Below are 20,275 nucleotides of genomic sequence, written 5' to 3' on the forward strand. Positions count from 1 at the left end.
AGCAGAAATCTGCACGAAATCATCAAAATTCATAGAGAAATCCGCATATTTCGATGCAAAACGACGATTTTTCGCTGATTTTCGTTGTTTTCTGGCTTGAATTCGCAAATAAAGGCTCGAAATCTACAAAATTATGACTTTTTATCAAGATTTAACAACTGAATTGCAAGAAAACAGCAGAAATCTGCACGAAATCATCAAAATTCATAGAGAAATCCGCATATTTCGATGCAAAACGACGATTTTTCGCTGATTTTCGTTGTTTTCTGGCTTGAATTCGCAAAGAAAGGCTCGAAATCTACAAAACCATTACATTTAATCAAGATTCAACGACTGAATTTTAAGAAAACAGCAGAAATTTGCACAAAATCATCAAAATTCTTAGAGATATCTGCATATTTTGATGCAAAACGAAGATTTTTCGATGATTATCGATGTTTTCTGGCTTGAATTTGCAAAGAAGAGCTCGAAATCTACAAAACCATTATTTTTTATCAAGATTTAATGGCTAAATTGCAAGAAAACTGCAGAAATCTGCACGAAATCATCAAAATTCTTAGAAAAATCTGCATATTTTGATGTAAAACGACGATTTCTCGCTGATTTTCGTTGTTTTTTGGCTTGAGTTTGCAAAGAAAGGCACAAAATCTACAAAACCATCACTTTTTATCAAGATTTAGCGATTGAATTGCAAGAAAACAGCAGAAATCTGCACGAAATCATCCAAATTCTTAGAGAAATCCGCATATTCGATGCAAAACGACGATTTCTCGCTGATTTTTGTTGTTTTCTGGCTTGAATTCGCAAAGAAAGGCTCGAAATCTACAACAGAAATTTGCACAAAATCATTAAAATTCTTAGAGATATCGCATATTTTGATGCAAAACGACGATTTTTCGATAATTATCGATGTTTTCTGGCTTGAGTTTTAGTGGAATGGAAATATGTAGAACAAGTTTTGGAAAGTTTTATCTTTCAACTTAAAATTTTTGAAATTAAAAAAAATATATAAATTAGTTTTGTTGGTCAATAAACTTAAAAATTGGGAATAAATAGCTTTACTTAGAAAATTACAATACTATTGAAAAGACGTAATAAATATTGGAAATTTTGATTTTTTAAAAATAAGAAAAACATTTTTGAAGATTTATTTTTGGAGTATAAACATTTTGCGGAGGTTATCATGTGCAACTTCTGTCTTTAGCTTGTTAGATTACAAAGTTATTGATTAAACTGAATAGATTTTAGAAAAATTTGTTTATAAATGCACTATTTTTATTTTTTTTTAAACATCGTTATACCTTATCAATTCATTAGTTTACAAACTTGAAATAAAGAAATGTTATTAGGTGCAACTCACTTTATGAACTCATCAAATTTCAGAATTATTGGAAATTATGACAAGTTTTGAAAATGTTTATTTTTAAGTAACCTAAATTTTTAGATTTTAAAAATAAATATATAAATAAAGTATTTTGTGGATTATAACTTTAGAATTTGGGTAAGTTGTTACATTCAAAATTTTTCTTTAGTTTGTCAATAAGAGGTTTTGAAACATTTTTTAACCTAAAACTTTTGAAATAAACAAAAATTATTAAACCACAGTTCATTACTCTTTTTTAAACTTCAAATTAGGTAATTAATAACTTTATTTCTCAAATTACTATTAGAAATTTTGATTTGTCAATGAATCAAGGTTTGTCTTTTTTTTAATTGATTCAAAAATTTTACTTTTCGGTTTTCAAAAGACAAATCAAACCAGAAAGCTCACAGTACTAATGAAGACACGTGCTTAACGGGTTTTGGAAATTTTGAAAAATAAATTCGTAAATTTGATATATTTTGAATTAGAATGTTAACATTTTTAAATTGAAGTTTTGGTTTTTAAAGTTCGAATAAAAATAATAAATAAAAAAATACTTTGATAAATCGGTCTATAATGTTCCAATTATCGTTACTGTGTTTGGTCCTGGAAATTTGATAGTCATAGAAGTTTCCTATAACGTTTTAATGTCTAGATTTTTGAGATTTATCAAAAGTATCCGTCACCCACGACGCTTACATTTAACTGCAACACAATTATTTCTTCTTGTTGTATATAATGTCATAACAACGCCACCGTATTCTCTACTTAAGTGGTTAATTCAAGTGACCTTACAATTTCTCTCATTCTGAAACTCATATTGTGTCTTTCAAGCCAACAAATTCCACGGTACGTACAATTTTATTCAAAATTTTACCAAATTGTCATTTATTTGTAGAAAAATGGACCTCGACGATTTCATGGTCCCAGAACGTGTCAACGTAACTTATCAACAGCCCAAACCTCCGTCAAATTTCATCGTTATTCCAACAATTATTGTAACTTTTTCATCAATTTTTGCAGACATTTTATTGGTATATTTGATCGCAAAATTCAAAGAACTGCAAACTGTTAGCAACTGGTTCCTTTTCCACTGGAGGATCTGCAACGTGCTACATCTAGCACTATCACCAACGAATTTTATTTTTTTCACTGATGTTACTCAAGTTGAGATTAAACTAGCTTGTATTTGGTTCATTGCAATTCTTGTGACATTTTCCGGAAATTTTATGTTTATCGTGGGACAAACTGTTGATTGGTGTGTTCTTTATGTATCTGAGGATCTGTCAATGAAGGTACGGAATTACTACAAATTAGAAATAATTCTAGTGTGGTCGGTTATTACAGTTCTCTCTGTATATATTTGTTTCGATTGTGTCTTAAACATTTCTCACACTTTGATAAAAACCATTTGGTTGATTTATATCGCTTTTGTGGTCCTGGTACTTATTTTTAGATACGGGATGAAAAGAGGTGTCTCAAGGAAGAGGTCAAATTTAGTTCTAATTTTATTGTTGTCGCACTTTGTATGTTGGTTACCTAATAATATTGTGGATTTAGTGAGGTTCTTTAATCAAATGAAATTCAGTCATGATTTTATTGTCTTTGTTGTCTGCTTAGGGTACTCTCATTCTGTTGTATTAACAGTAATATTATACTTTTATGATTTAAGTTTCCAGTCTAAATTCAAATTTTTGTTTGGTGGTCAGAGCGAAATTCGTACTTCTGATGAAAGTAACAATCTTAGTATAGACTAAATAAACTAACATGTTTTCAAACACGTTATTGTTTTAAGTTTTTACGTCAAAAATATTATTGCCAAAATGATAAAAAATAAACATACAAAAACTGCAGTGTTATTTTATTTCGAGACTTTGGAAATTTATTATTTGCGATTTTTTTTCAAATTAATTAAAGTTAAAACTCATTTAAATTAAGTACTGAAAACTTTTCTTTTCAATAGTGATGGGAAATTCTTCATCAAAATTTGGAATGATTTTCGTAGCAGGCATAGTTACTATAAAACCAACTGTAACTTTAATCTGGTCACAAAAGAATCAACATTTTTGGAAAATTTCTATACATTTTTGAAATTTTGACACATTAAGTTCCAAAACAATTTGAAAATTAGTCTTGATAATAATAAACACATGTAAGAAATTAATTTTTTTTTTTATATTTTATGTACAGGTGTTCCAGAACTCATGACTTATAGAGCTGTTTTGCTTCAGGATTGGCTACGTTTTTTTTGTCTTAACTCGATCATTTTTGAGCTAAAAAATTTTTGTTTCGAAATTTTGGTTTAGAATTGTTGTACCCATAAGCCTTTTTTCTCTGGGTCACAAGTTCTGTAGAAATGAACGAAAAATTTTCAAATTTTTTAATGAATTTTTGTAATTTTGTAGTTTTAATCACCAAAACAGTAAAATTTGCAGGTTTTACTAGTCGAAAGAACTTGATTATCAACTGTAACAAATTAAAAAAAATTGAACGAAATTGAAAAATATAATTTTCAGAAATTTTCATTTTTAAAACGACTAAAAAATGTAGGTATACACTTTTTATCAAATTTCAGAAAAAAATCAGAAACAGTAAAATTTTTAGGTTTAACAATTTTTGGCTTGTTTATCAATTTTGCTAGATTCCAAACTTTTAGGCGAAAAATTTGCATTGAAACAAACCAAACCTTTTCAAAATTTTCTACGACTTTTTGTAAATTTTAACATTTTTATTTTCAAAATAGTAAATTTTACTGTTTTCCACTTTATTGTTGTTCAAGTCTAAATTTTTGAGAATTTTGTTTTTTGAAGACGAACCAAAAATTTGCTCCACTTTTTATTAAATTTTGAAACTTATTAATCCTGAAACAGTTAAATTTTGAGGTTTGACTATAATTTCTCACTTTTTAAAATTTTACACTAAAAACACTTTTTAGAATGTTTCACATTTAATTGGAGTATTTTTTTTAATGCTTTACGAATTTCAATAATTTTAACATTTTTATTCAAAAAACTGATATTTTCAGGTTGTACAAAATTTGTAACTTTAGCCATTTTAATTCTAAAACAGTTAAATTATGAGGTGTAACTATTTATTTATCAACTTTAAAAAATTTCACTTTTTAAAATGTTCTACAAATTTCAATAATTTTTAACATTTTTATTCTTAAAACAGTGAAATTTGTAGTTTTAATCTTTTAGATTTGATTTTATTAATTACCATAATAAATTAAAAAATTTTAGAATAAAAAACCAAATTTTATTTTTATTGATTGTAAATGTAAATCAAAAATTTATACCACTTTTTATTAAATTTCGTAACTTTTGCAGTTTTAATTTTAAGTTCAATTATTTTCGATTTATTTAGATTTATTTCTATTTTATTTGTTTTATTATTTAATCTTTAGAAAATTTCACATTGAAACGAAACGAACTTTTCAAAATTTTCTACGATTTTTAGTAATTTTGACATTTTTATATCCAAAACTGTGAATTTTGAAGATTTTACAATTTTTGGCTTAAATGTTTATAAATTTTTCTTTTGAAGACGAACTAAAAATGTAAATTACATATTTTTTATTCAATTCTGTAACTAGGTATGGCTGTTTTAATCCTAAAACAGTAAATTTTTGACATTATTCTCAATATAATAAAATTTGAAGGTTTTATAACTTTCGACTTGGTTATTAATTGTAACAAATTCGAAATTTTTTAGAATTTTTTAGATATTGTTGTCTCATTAGAATTTTGTATTTGAGTCGCTTAAATGCTAAACCCGACATCTGGATTCAGCCATAATTTTTCGAGCAATAGAAAAATTTTTTAGCGCTTTTACTTTTAAATGTTGGAAGATAAAATTTTGTCAGTGTGTAGTGAAAAGCTTATAAATTACGAAGGTAAACGTCTTCAAAATCTGTCAAAAAATAATTAGTCACAAAGTCGGGTTTTGCATTTAGGCGACTGATTTATTTTTGTTGAATTATAATATAAAGTCTGAGCTGATAAACATAAAAAAAGAAGAATATTTTGTAATCGAGGTCGAAAAATATTAAGTTTTTACATATTTGTCGTTAAATCTGAAATTTGACAATTTGGGGTATGAAAATAAAATAGGAATACAGTAGAGAAAAAAAATAAATGGATACAGAAGAATTACAGAAAAAATAGTAGGAGTAATCCTGGATAAAAAACGAAATGTGGGAACACCATTAATGTCAAAAAAGGAGAAAGAAAACCAAAATAACAATCAATGCACAAAAAAATATAATGTAAAAAATATAAAACAAAGATCGTACCGATAATAAGTAAGTGAAATAAGTAAAAATACTCAGCTGAAGGAGAAAAGATACAAATAAGCAATTTGTAAATTATGTTGACACTGACGATGACGTTTGCATTTAAACATAGCTCAATCAATACCTATTATTTAATCTAACTTCAGTCTTTTCATTACCATGCCATCCAAACTATTCAACTCGATTTCTCCTTTATTGCTATACATCTATAAACTTTTAGGAATCGTCCAATTTTCAGACGTTTCTAACAACGTAACGCCTCGTTTATGGTGTACCATTTCTTACACGTACTTCATCTACATCTGTTATTTCCACAATGTTACCACCCAAACAAAAACGAAAGATTTCGACTTTGTGAACTTCATTATAAACTCCAGCAACATCGTTTCTATGATCATTTTTGCTGTAGTTTTTTACAGAAGAACCGACAAAGTTAAGTTGGTACTTCAAAGAGTCAGAAAAACAGAATTGTTTTTGAAATCACGTGGTGTAAAAAGAGATTATTGGTGGGACTTGACTGTTATTGTATTTCTTTTTTTCAATGTCCTCTGTTTTGTGTTCAGAGACTTACATTTAAACTCCGCCATTTACACCATGTTTCCTTGTTTTGTAAGTAGTTTGGATACTTTCTTCTTAATAGAGGTGCTGCACCACATTAGTGATGAAATAGAAACGATCAATTTTCATTTGAAACTGATCGTCGGCTCAGACTCTGCAAAAGTAGCTACAACGCGAAGGAAAAATCTTCATTTTGATATGAGAAGAGTTCAAATGTTATCACACTTTTATTATAATCTAGTGATGTTAATAAACGAGATTTTGGAAGAATTTTCAATCACGATTCTCTTTGGCATGGCTTTATCTTTCATACATATGGTAGACGGAGCGTACACGATAACTTTCTTGGTGGCGCATCGACAAGTTATATCCATCAGGGGCCTAAATAATGTTATTTTTGTTTCCTTCACTATCTTCAGGTTGTATGCTTTTGTTTTCAAAAGCAGTAGAATTCAAGAAACGACCAATGAAGTGAGAGCTTTTGCTTACGTTCTATGGAATCAGCGTGTCAATTCCATGGGCAAGCAGCTACGCTCTTTACCATTAGTTTCAATACGAATGTTGCATTGTAAACTCAACTTGGATGTCAGTGGGTTCTTTAATCTTGATTGGGCTTTTTTTCATCAGGTAATTTATAACTGTTTTAACCACGAACTAATTTTTTTCTAGATTATTGCTGCTGTTGCTATGTATGTGATAGTTTTGATTCAGTTTCAACTGAAGGACATTTTTATTATTTCGTAAATTGAGAGTCGTTGGAAAAGTGTTTTTTCAATAATTATAGTGTTAATTTATGTAATTACAAAAAAAAAGTTAAACGAAGTATTGTATTTTTTGATTATTTATTTGTAGAAAAAAGAGTGTTCTCAACTCTGAATAGCTACACTTGGAAATGCAGTAAAAGTTTCTAAAATCTGTCGGTTTTGTACTTCGGCACACCAACAAATAATCTCCGCAATCTTTGCGGAAATGTTACAAAAATTGCAGAATACAGAAATTTTGAAAATTCTGGGATCTGTCAGTTTTGTTCTAGAATTTTGTAATTCGGCACACTTAATATAGAGCTCAAAATTATTATTCTCTTTAAATTTTGTGGCTCTATCGTTAAAACCACCGAAGTTCCAAAAATTCTATACGGAAATTTTGACAATTTTTCTTCATTTTGAAAAAAAAATTTCTTGAATTTGTCATTTTCTCTCTAGAATTTTGTAATACGGCACACTTAAAAAGCATCTCAAAATTAGTAATCTCTTTAAATTCTGTTGCTCCAGCGTTAAAACTACCAATGTTAGAAATATTTGATAGACATTTTTACAAGATTTGTTTATTTTTAAAATACAAATTTATAGAATTTGTCATTTTCACTCTAGAATTTTGTAATTTGGCTCACTTAAAAAATAACTCCATAATTTATTTATTTTTTAAATTTTATTGCCCTAGCGTTAAAACCACTAGTTACAAAAACTTTATACACAAATTTTGAAAATTTTGTTTATTTTCTAAAAAAAAATTACTAGGATTTGTCAGGTTTGCTCCAGAATTTTGTAAATTGACAAGCTTAAAAACAGCTTAAAATTTCTAGTTTTTCTAAATGTTGTTGCTTTATCGTTAAAATCACGAAATTTACAAAAATTTTATACGGAAATTTTGACAATTTTTCTTCATTTTGAAAATAAAAATTTCTTGAATCTGTCATTTTCTTTCTAGAATTTTGTAATACGGCACACTTAAAAAGCATCTCAAAATTAGTAATCTCTTTAAGTTTTGTTGCTCCAGCGTTAAAACTACCAATGTTAGAAATATTTAATACAGACATTTTGACAAGATTTGTTTATTTTTAAAATACAAATTTATAGAATTTGTCATTTTCACTCTAGAATTTTGTAATTTGGCTCACTTAAAAATTAACTCCAAAGTTTATTTATTTTTTAAATTTCATTGCTCTAGCGTTAACACCACTAGTTACAAAAACTTTAAACAAAAATTTTGAAAATTCTAAAGAAGAATTTCTAAAATCTGTCAGGTTTGCTCCAGAATTTTGTAAATTGACAAGCTTAAAAACAGTTTAAAATTTTTAATCTTTCTAAATGTTGTTGCTCTATCGTTAAAACCACGAAAGTTCAAAAATTTTATACGAAAATTTTGACAATATTTGTTTATTTTCAAAATACAAATATCTGGAATCTGTCATTTTCACTCTAGACTTTTGTAATTTGCTCATTAAAAAAAGAACTCAAAATTTTATTTATTTTTAAAATTTTATTTCTCTAGCGTTAAAACCACTTGTTACAAAAATTTACTACAGAAATTTTGAAATTTTTTTTTAATTTTTTAAAGAAAAATTTCTAGAATCTGTCAGGTTTGCTCCAGAATTTTGTAAATTAATTTGTAGTTAAAACCACGAAAGTTACAAACATTTTATACGGAAATTTTGACAATTTTTCTTCATTTTGAAAATAAAAATTTATAAAATCTCTCATTTTTACTTTAGAATTTTGTAATGCGGCACACTTAAAAAGCACCTCAAAATTAGTGATCTCTTTAAATTTTGTTGCTCCGGCGTTAAAACCACCAAAGTTACAAAAATTTAATACAGAACTTTTGACAATATTTGTTCATTTTGAAAATACAAATTTCTAGAATCTGTCATTTTCATCCTAGGATTTTGTAATTTGGCTCATTTAAAAAACAACTCAAAATATTATTTATTTTTTTAAATTTTATTGCTTTAGCGTTAAAACCACTAGTTACAAAAATTTACTACAGAAATTTTGAAAATGTTACTTTTTAAAGAAAAATTTCTAGAATCATTTGTTTTTACAATGAATTTTGTAATTCAGCACGTTTAGAAAACAACTCTAAATTAGTTATTGCTCTAAATTTTGTCACCCTAACCTTGAAACGTCCGAAGTTACAAAAATTCAGAACTTACATAAATTTTGAAAACATTGGTTCATCTTAAAAAGAAAAATTTCTAGAGTTTGTTATTCTTGCTCTAAAATTTTATAATTCGGCACACTTAAAAAACAACTTCAAATTTTGTTGCTTGAGTATTAAAACTAGCCCTCAATGTTAATTAATTTTTTCTCTAAATTTCCACTTTTGTTGTGTAAATCTCTGAAATGGTACAATTTAGGTATTCATTTTTCTCGAGTGATTCTTAACTTTGGTTTAAAATCCAAAAATGCAATAATATACATATAAGGTGTTCTATTTTAAGTATTCAAGTTATTTTTTTTTGAAAAAATATCGAATAAGCTAATCGTGGATCATCCTGTACATACCTGCATAACTGTTCTTTATTAAAAACAACAAAAACACACAAAAAAGCGTGACGTAATACCCAAAAAATTATACAGAGTGTTTTACACGGACCCCTCCAAAACTGTTTGAATTGATTTGATTGGGCGAAAACTGAACCATTATAATCAAATAAGAACCAATCCACGCTATAATCTGCAAAAGAACTCTGTTTTAGTTGAGTTGCGTATAGAATTTTTTCCACGACTCACACTAAGTAGCGTCGTTGGATTCACAGTGAACATCCCGAAGACTTGAGCATCAAATTTAGTTCCTTGGGCGAGAAGATAGCATCCGATGATCTCGTTGGTGCAGCCATGGAACTCAATTTCTTTTATGACAATTTCTGAGACACAGTCGTGGATTTCGTTGATCTGAAACACAGTTGGAAGAATTAGAATGTCTAGAATTGGTGGAAAAACCTTCTTTTGGAGTTGATAATGAGATGAAATCACCAAAATCAGTTCAAGTGCGTGGAGACATATCAAATTTATCAATATCAAGCGTTGATAAGCATCGAAGTTTGCTTTCGCCACCAAGAAGATATTATTGGTGATCGTGACTGCTGACAGGACGAAAAGAGCACAAATTCTTAAAGAAAACTGAGGGATTAGCATGTTGGTAACACTGACCAAACTCATGAAAGAAGTGACGTAATTTTTTACTTCGGCGTGACCGGAAACGAAGTAGACCCGTGCCAAATACTTTTTAAAAAGTGTCACCAGAAGTGAGAAACGAAGAAACAAGAAGTACAAACAGATTACAATAAAATAAGAAGAAAAGAAATTTGCATCGACAGGAATATAGTGAGAGAACCAATGCACTGGAGACTCCGCCAAAAAAATCTCCACGGATAAACAGTAGTCGATGGTCACAACAAAGAAAAACACCAACAAAGCGAAGAAGAAGGTCAAGAAAAACGTGCGATTCACTCTCTTCTTGTTTATTCTTTCTCCCATTCGTGCCAAGTTCTCGTCAAATAAAACCAAGTTCTTCATTGCTTGGACGAACTTCTTCGATTGGAACCAGTTCGAGAGGATGTAGGCGAAGAAAGTGAAGATGTAAGTGGCGAGCTGGAGTGTGAGCACGGCAGCGTTCATTGAATTGTAGTTTTCAGTTTTCGAGTTTTCAGTTAGACGAAAGAACATGATCACCACGAAAATTACAGTTAGAGCCAGAGTGTGGAAGATGGAAATTTTGCTGAATTTTCTTGGGGTAGTTGCTGAGTTTAGAGCGAGGATTTGCGTCCATTTTAGGAACATTTTCTTGTGGGGGAAGTGGCGAGTTTCGGCATTTATAGGGTTGTTTTTGGGGGAGATTTCAAGGTGAATGGAAAGTGCGTTAAGTGGGTAATTGGGGGATTAAAAGGGTGAAATGGAATTGGAAATGGGTGTTTTGAAAGAGTTAATTGGAAGGACAGAATTTTGTGTGGAAATAATGGAGAAGTCAGTTTTTTGCACATTTCTGGAATAGCTTTTTTACTTTTATAGCTAATTGGAAATCTTAAAAAAATAATAAGAGAATTTGTACATCGGGTTGTTTTAATGATGTATCAATTTTATTTGCTCAGAAATTGTGCGAAATTACAGAGTTTCACTGGTCAACAGTGATTTTGTTGCCCTTGATGTAAGAGTGGTTTCGAATACTTCTATGCCAACAATTCACAAAACTATGAATAGTTTTGGAAAATTGGCTCTTCAATCTTGATTTTCATATTTTACTAAAAATCTGTAAAATTGAGAAAGAAATAGCAGGTATATTCTCAAATATTTTTTTTTTGGAAATTATTACAAATTGTTTCGTTTGAATGGATAATTAATGTAACATAGAAGTTGAAAAAGATTTTCAAAAAAAATTATAAAACTTATGTTAAATTTTTATGAAACGCATTTTATAAGCGCGTCTTTTATATTTTTTATGCCCTTATTTACTGAAAATCTTGAAGCATTCCAACTTTTGTTGTTGGTCACGTGGCGTGCACAAAAGCGAATTTTAACATAATAATGAACAGTTTATTATAATTCGTGTTCTGAAGAGCCGACTCAAAGTCTAAATTATTAAAATATAAAATATAAAATACGCCAAAATCATAAAAACCAGAGCCAATTCAGTACTTTCAAGAATATATGTATTCGAAAACTATGGTCTTGAAAACATAGAAATCCGCAGAGATATTCAGGGCAACAAAAAAAATAATTTTTTTGTTGAGCTATGTTACAGCTAAAAAAAGGCAAATTTTTAAAATTATAGCCCAAAACAGGCCAATTTTACATTTTTCTGTTTTAATGATGAACAAAAAATCTAAAATTTGTATTAAAATATGTACATTTCGTACGTTTTTATTTGGATATTTGTATAAAATAACATGGAGATTGGTGGTAAACGATCGTCTTCATTTACTTAGAACTTGTGCTAAATTTCAAAAGTATAGCCCAAAAGTAAAAAATTTTAGATCTGATAGTTTTCATGACAATCAAAAAATTTAAAAAAAATCAATAAAATTTGTACTCGAATGTTTCAGGAAGGAAATTTGTAAAAAATGATCGAGTTTGTAAGCTTAGAAACTATGTAATTTCAAAATTGTAACTAAGAGACAAAGATTACAAAGATTACAAAGATTGTTTACTCTCACTACAAACTAAATTTTCAAAAAAAAATGTAATTCTGGTATTTCAGACTCTATAACATGGAGAATGGTGGAAAATGACATGTTTGACTAAATCGTGTAAAGTTAGAAACTTATAGTATAAAAGAAGCAATACACTGTTACTCAAAAAAATCTCTCATCACTATCCGAAAATATCCTTCAGTTGGAACTGAATCAAAATTATCACATACATAGTAGCAGCAGCTATCATCTAGAAAAAAAATTAGTTCTTGATAAAACAGTCAAAAATCACCTGATGAAAGAAGGCCCAATCAAGATTGAAGAAACCACTGACGTCCAACTTGAGCTTACAATGCATCATTCGTACGGAAATTAGTAGTAAAGCACGCAGTTGGTTTAGCATAGAGTTAGCATGTTTATTCCATAAAACATGGGCAAAACTTTCTAATGCATTGACTGTCTCTTGAATTTTGCTGGTTTTAAAAATAAGAACATACAACCAAAAGATGCTGTACATAATAAACATAAGATTACTTAGGCCTCTGATGGATATAACTTGACCATGCGCCACCAAGAAAGTTAGCGTGTACGCTGAATCTATCATGTTAAGGAAAGATAAAGCCGTTCCAATGAGGATTGTGATTGAAAATTCTTCAAGGATTTCGTTTATTGACATCACCAAGTCATAATGAAAGTGTGATAACATTTCGACTTGTCTCATATCAAAATGAAGAGTTTTCTTTCGCGTTGTTGCTGCTGCTGCAGAATCTGAGCTGATGATCACTTTCAAATGAACATTAATCGTTTCCACTTTATCGCAAATGTGGTGAAGCACATCAGTCAAGAAGAAAGCATCAAAAGTACTTACAATGCACGGAAACATGTAGTAAATGGTTGTGTTTATATGCACGTCTCTAAACGCAAAACCGACGATTGTTAAAAAAAGAAATACTATAACAGTCAAGTTCCACCAATAATCTTTTCTTACACCAAGTGATTTCAAATCCAATTCCGTTTTTCTGACTGTTTGGAGTACCAACTTGACCTTGTTGCTTCTTTTGTAAAAAACTACAGCGAACATCGTCATTGAAACGATGTTCCTGATGTTTACAAAGAAGTTGGTGACGTTGAAAAGTTTTGTGCTTCTTTTAGTGGTAATATTGTGGAAATAACAGATGTACATGTGGTATGTGTAAGAAATGGTACACCATAAACGAGGTATTACGTTGTTGGAATCGTCTGAAAATTGGACAATTCCCAAAATTTTATAGATGTACAACAAAAGAGGAGAGGTTGAGTTGAAAAGTTTGTACGGCATGTCAACAAAGGTTATTGTGGACTGAACTCGCTTAATGATTATTAAAATTGATGTATTGTCAAAGTCAACATTATTAATTTTATACTCCTTAAATTGTTTTAGTTATACTTATTTACTAACTTATTATAGGAGGCTTTGAAAACAATTGTGTTGCCAGTTACCGCTATTAGTAATAAAGAGAAAAACAACCATAATTTTCGTCTCGTTGAATTTTTAAGAACAAATGAGGATAATTTTTCTTGTTTTTGTATACTGTTCCAATTCTTCTAACGTTTTTATGGCACACAGTTCTCATTACCACAAAGATTATGAGGGTTCTTAAAAGTGCCAGCAACCCCATTGTAAATCATTTTCAGGTACCCGAAAGTGGTCAAGAACGAATTTGGGACAGGGCCGGGTTTAGAATAAGAATTAAATCGGAATTAAAGTATAAAATATAAACACAATTACATATTTCGCGACCTGAGAACTATAAGGTTTTAACTAACAGTTGCATTAAATTGATCAGTGTTTATGTTATCAATAGTAATACCATGAGTAGATGAATATTCGTGATAATTTAGACGATTTATTAGCTAAACGAAATTTATGTTGCTATGAAAATACCACGAGTTGCGTAGCAACTCGTGGTATTTTCTAAGAGCAACATAAATTGAGTTTGCTAATAAAAGTCTAAATTATCACAGAATATTCGTCCTACGAATTGTATTTTGCACGACTATTCCATGCACACAGTAGTAATAATAATAATAATTTCGTCAGCGGAATTATTAGCAAAACGACTCATTTTTAAACGTCAAAAAATTAATTTGCTTATGCAACCATGGTTGACAACACCAGCACCCTGCTAAGGCTTGCCGCGTTAATACCACGGTAGATCTCACATCTGATTGGATGTTAACTTATAAGCATGCAATAGTCAGTGATATCTCTATAATTTATTAAGTTTTTATTTACAAAAATATCAGGACCTATTAATATCATTTTGACTTGTTAAAGTTTTAACTTACTTCTTTTTTATACTTGATTGAAAATGTTTAAAAAATCGCAAAACAAACAATCAAAATTCTCGCAAAAAATTACATAGTTCATCGCATTAATAACTGAGATCTCATTTAAAGTATGTTTAGTTGAATTTTCGGGGCAGAGTAATTATTATGGCCCAATTTCCCAAAAAACGCACCTGTCGGGTAATGGGAGCGATTGACTTTTTTTTGTAAAATCGTTATTGGACCTTAACCTATGACTGTAATTTATTATATTTGTGATTGAAATATACTTAAATAATTAATGTAAGAGTTCGTAATTAAAAATTATAAGAATGTTAACAAATGTTGTTTTTATCAACATTTTCCCTTAGTAGGCTCCCATTACCCTGGTTTCCCCTACATATTAAAGCTATGAATAAAAACAATCGGAAATATATCTTTAATTTGAACGGTTATTTTGTTTGGGCTTTTTAATTTTTTTGTTTTGAATATTTTTCAATAAACCGGTAATGTGGCCGCCCCCAATAAGTGGCCGCCCAAGTGCAAGGCACGCATTGCACATATGGGACGGCTCTGACCTATAGATTTAGGGACTTTGCTTACTACATAGACTACAAAATTGCAGCTCTAAAAAGATTTTTTATTATTTTTTTATTTTTATGATAAACTATTATTTTCAAATTATAGGCATTACATGTTTCGAAAACTTGAGTCAATCTTACAAAACCGATCGCAGAATCCACTATCTTATCTAATAAGGCACCAAATATAATATGTATCATACTTCTCTTTTACTCAAAATAATTTTTTATCACGAAGGTGAAGTGAAAATATCCTTCAGTTGGAACTGAATTAAAATTATCACATACATAGCCACAGCAGCAATCACCTAGAAAGTTAATTAGATTGTGATAAAACAGTGGAAAATCAATCACCTGATGAAAGAAGACCCAGTCAAGATTGAAGAAACCACTGATACCCAAGTTGAGTGTGCAATGCAAGGTTCGGATGGAAATTAATGGTAAAGCACGCAGTTGGTTTACCAGAGAATTAGCATGTTTATTCCATACAACATGGGCAAAACTTTTCATTTTATTGGCTGTTTCTTGAATTTTGCTGGTTTTGAAAACAAGAGCAAACAACCAGAAGACGTTGTAAAAAATGAACATAACATTATTTAGACATCGGCTGGAGATAATTTGATCATGCGCTACCAAGAAAGTTATCGTGTACGCTGAATCTACCATGTTTCTAAAAGAAAAAGCCATTCCAAAGAGGATCGTGATTGAAAATTCTTCAAGAATTTTGTTTATTAACATCACCAGATTGTAATGAAAGTGTGATAACATTTGGACTCGTTCTATATCAAAGTGAAGAGAACCTGCAGAACCTGAGCTGATGATCACTTTCAAATGAAAATTGATCGTTTCTAGTTTAATACCAATGTGTTGAAGCACCTCAGTCAAGAAAAAAGCATCGAAAGTGCTGACAATGCATGGAAAAATGACGTAAATGGTTGTGTTTAAATCCACGTCTCTCAACCCAAAACCGACGATGGTTAAAAAAAGAAATATAATAACAGTCAAGTTCCACCAATAATCTCTTCTTATATTAAGTGATTCCAAAAACAAATCTGTTTTTCTGACTTTTTGGAGTACCAGTTTGATTTTGTTGCTTCTTTTGTAAAAAATTACAGCGAAAATGGTCATCGAAACGATGTTCCTAAAGTTTACAAGGAAGGTGATGAACTTCAATACTTTGTTTTTGTTTTCGGTGGAAATATTGTGAAAATAAGAGATATAGATGAAATACGTGTATGAAATGATACACCATAAACGAGGTGTTACGTTGTTGGAAACGTCTGAAAATTGGACAATTCCTAAAATTTTATAGATGTATAGCAAAAGGGGAGAAGACGTTTTGAAAAGTTTAGGCGACATTTCAACAAAGGTTATTGTGGACTGAGCCCGTTCACTGATTAATAATATTAATGTATTGTCAGTCTCAACATAATTTATAAAATGTCTTAATTATACTTACTTTGAAAACAAGTCTATTGGCAACGCGGTTTGGTTGATATCCTTAGGGTCACTAAATAAAAATTTGTCTTTTTTAAGGTACCAAAACTACATCACAAAATTGCCTACGCGGACGAACTGGCCCTAATATCGACGAATAGAAAAGACTTGGAAACTTGCACTAGTGAAAATAACAAAAAAAGCAGAAACAAGAGGTTTAAGAATCAGCATAGACAAAACAAAATATATGTTTAGCTCACTATAAGACAAAAGCAATACTACAGAACTGAAGATCGAAGAGAACAACTTAAAAAAAGTGAATGCATTCATATGAGTTAAAATCAGCGCAAAAAAACAAGGACAAAAATGAGCAACAAAATCTTCTGGAAGTAAATATTTGATAAAGAACAAGAACCTTAGCAAGCACGCCAAAAATAAAGATATACAAAACTCTAATAAGACCGGTGATAACCTATATCCTTACTCAGAAAAGCGAAGAGAAACTGAGGATACTAGAACGCAAAATTTTGAGAAAAATATTGGAAACAAAGCAGACGCAAGAGGGAGAACACCGATCTCTTATAAACCATAAAATTCTAGAACAGATAGAAGGAGAGAGCACAAAGGCTGAAATGGCCACATCCAGCCTTGATAAAGAAAGTACTAGATAGGGGGACCACTAAGTAAAAGACCTAGGGGAAGCCAGATTGGAAGACCGAGTGTATGCGCAATCCAGAAAAAGCCATCGATAACTGGAGGGAGAAAATAAAAAACAAAAAGAAATGAAAAGCAATAAAAAGCACAAATTTTCATTTTAGTTGTTACTGTTTTGTTTAGGTTTAAATTTTGCTCGTTTTTTAAGTTATTTTTTTGCATTTATTTCGTGGTAGTGATTTGAAGACAGGATTTCTCTTAAAACTGTTAAAATTGAATAATTGTAATATAGAGAAAGAGTTTTCAAAATTCTGAATTAAATTACATAAACTAAAAATATTTTCTTAATTCACTATGTATCAATCAGGTTCGAAAATGAATTCATTTTTTCTAAAGACCATGACTTTTTATTTCATTATATTTGTTGAAACGTAAACCAAAAATTTCTTCTTTCTAAATACGTAAAATATACATAAAATATGTGTGTTCCTTTTTTGTGGCTTCTCTGGACTTGTCGGAATTTAATTTTCCTTTTCAGTTTTCTTCGTCACAAAAATCAAAATCGAGAAAAACCACTCGCGTTAAATTTAGTGCTGAAATTGTGTTTCGTGGGGCTCGCAGGGTAATCAGGATTTACCTAACTAAAGATGTAGTCCCGTAAAATTCTTATTTTTCGAGCGGCACACGAAAAAGAGACATTTTTGTGGACTTTTGCGCTGTCCCTTATGACTAGAAACCCGTTCCGACTATGTAAGCTTTTCCTGCAAATCGACGACTCAAAGTTTGCACAGATAGACGCGACGTCAAGTGCAAGGTTTAGTATGTTTCAGTGACGCACCGATATTTCAAAATTGCTTGGTTAACTCTTTACTCTGACTGTGCAAAAACAACTTTTTAGATAGACTACAAAATTGCAGCTCTAGAAAATGTTTTTTTTTTATTTTCGTGCTAAACTATCACTTCCAAATACATACAGGTGTCTCAGAACGCTCGCGCTTTCTTTATTTATTTATATTCTTTAGAAATTCTTTATGAAAATTAGCGTGTGATAAGGCAATCAATTCAGATTTTGATGGATAATTTCCCATTAAAATGAAGTGCGAGCGTTCTGGGACATTCTGTAAAGACATTACATAATCTAGAGCTAATCTTGAAAAACGAGCACAGTTTTCAGGGCGCAGTAATCACAACGCTCGGTATATTCAGAATCCACGATCACATTTATTAAAGCACTAAAAATATAGTGGATCTATGTTACTCAAAAAAATTTCTTATCGCGAAGGCGAAGTAAAAATATCCTTCAGTTGGAATTGAATCAAAATTATCACATACATAGCCACAGCAGCAATCATCTAGAAAAAAATGAGTTTGTGTTAAAACAGTGGAAAATCAATCACCTGATGAAAGAAGGCCCAGTCAAGATTGAAGAAACCACTGATTCCCAAGTTGAGTTTGCAATGCAAGGTTCGGATGGAAATTAATGGTAAAGCACGCAGTTGGTTTACCATAGAATTAGTATGTTTATTCCATACAACGTGGGCAAAAGTTTCCACTTCATTGGTGGTCTCTTGAATTCTGCCGGTTTTCAAAATAAGAACATACAACCAGAAGATGTTGTAGAATATAAACATAAGATTGTTTAGGCTTCTGATGGATGTCACTTGACCGTGCGCCACCAAGAAAGTTACCGTATACGCTGAATCTATCATGTTTCTAAAAGATAGAGCCATTCCAAGAAGAATCGTGATTGAAAATTCTTTAATGACCTCGTTAATTAACATCACCAGATTATACTGAAAGTGTGATAACATTTGGATTCGTCTCATATCAAATTGAAGAGTTTTTCGTCGCTTTGTAGCTGCTGCTGCAGAATCTGAGCTGATGATCACTTTCAAATGAAAATTTATGGTTTCTAGGTTATTACCAATGTATTGAAGAATCTCAGTCAAGAAAAAAGCATCAAAAGTGTTAAGGATGCAAGGAAAAATGACGTACATGGTTGAATTTAAATGCATGTCTCTTAACGAAAAACCGACGATGGTCAAAAGAAGAAATATAATAATAGTCAAGTCCCACCAATAATCTCTTTGTACACCACGTGATTTCAAAACCAATTCTGTTTTTCTGACTCTTTGGAGTACCAACTTGAGCTTGTTACTTCTTCTGTAAAAAACTACAGCGAAAATGGTCATCGAAACGATGTTTCTGAAGTTTATAAGGAAGTTGATGAACTTGAAAATTTTCGTTATTTTTTTGGCGTTAATGTTGTGGAAATAACAAATGTAGATGAAGTAAGTGTAAAAAACGGTACACCATAAACGAGGTGTTATTTTGTTGGAAACATCTGAAAATTGGACAATTCCTAAAATTTTATAGATGTATAGAAAAAGAGGAGAGGTCAAGTTGAAGAGTTTAGACGGCATGTTAACGAAGGCCATTAAGAACTGAGCCCGTTCAAGGATTAATAATATTGATGCATTGTTAGTGTCAACATAATTTATAAATTGTCTTAGGAACTTATTATAGGATACTTTGAAAATAATTGTGTTTTCTTAATTGACTGTTACCAGCTTTGTTACCATCGCAACTTAAAAAAATTGGTCAAAAAGGTTGTATTAAAAACGCAAATTGGAAAAAAACGTATAAGAATTTGTTTTAAGTATAGAATTTTAAGGCATGGCATATTAAAAAAGGCTATTTTAGAATGAGTCTGCTCAATGATTAATAACGATGTATTGTCGGTGTCAACATAATTTATAAATTGTCTTACAATTAGTTATACTTACTAACTTTACTTTCTTCGCATTAGATGCGTTCATAGCTTTTTTGCCACAGCGCTTAAACGGCAAATTAGGAAAAATAGCATAAAAAAAACTTGTTTTAAAAACTTCCAAACCCTGTTTGTTTTTTGGAAATCTGGACTTGTGTTTTAATACTCGTTTTTTCTACACCTACTATCTTGCTTTTGTTCTTATCTGATTTCCAATTTATTTTCTTTTTTGTATGTACTATTGCGGACAAAATAATTCAAACGACAAGCTTTTGTCATTCAAAAACCATCATTGTAAATCACCCTTTATTGTCATCCTGATTGACGTTTGAAAATAAATTTGAAATTTTGGCACTTTGAATTTAGTCAAAACAACTTACTTCAAACATCCGAGAAAATATTT

At 30.3% G+C, this 20,275-nt stretch overlaps 1 protein-coding gene across 1 annotated transcript; it reads left to right on the forward strand.

Annotated features, from left to right (window-relative positions):
- Positions 1 to 2,097: 2,097 nt before the first annotated feature.
- LOC148176248 (uncharacterized) lies at positions 2,098 to 3,143 on the forward strand. The gene is made up of 2 exons (XM_088034372.1): positions 2,098 to 2,212; positions 2,262 to 3,143. The coding sequence occupies exon 2, from the start codon at positions 2,266 to 2,268 to the stop codon at positions 3,118 to 3,120; it is 855 nt and encodes a 284-aa protein (XP_087890498.1). The 5' UTR covers positions 2,098 to 2,212; positions 2,262 to 2,265; the 3' UTR covers positions 3,121 to 3,143.
- The last annotated feature ends 17,132 nt before the right edge of the window (positions 3,144 to 20,275 follow it).

The sequence above is a fragment of the Gnatocerus cornutus genome, chromosome 4, assembly GCF_029298725.1.
Source record: "Gnatocerus cornutus isolate USDA-ARS CGAHR chromosome 4, icGnaCorn1.1, whole genome shotgun sequence".
NCBI classification, from domain to species: Eukaryota; Metazoa; Arthropoda; class Insecta; order Coleoptera; family Tenebrionidae; genus Gnatocerus; species Gnatocerus cornutus.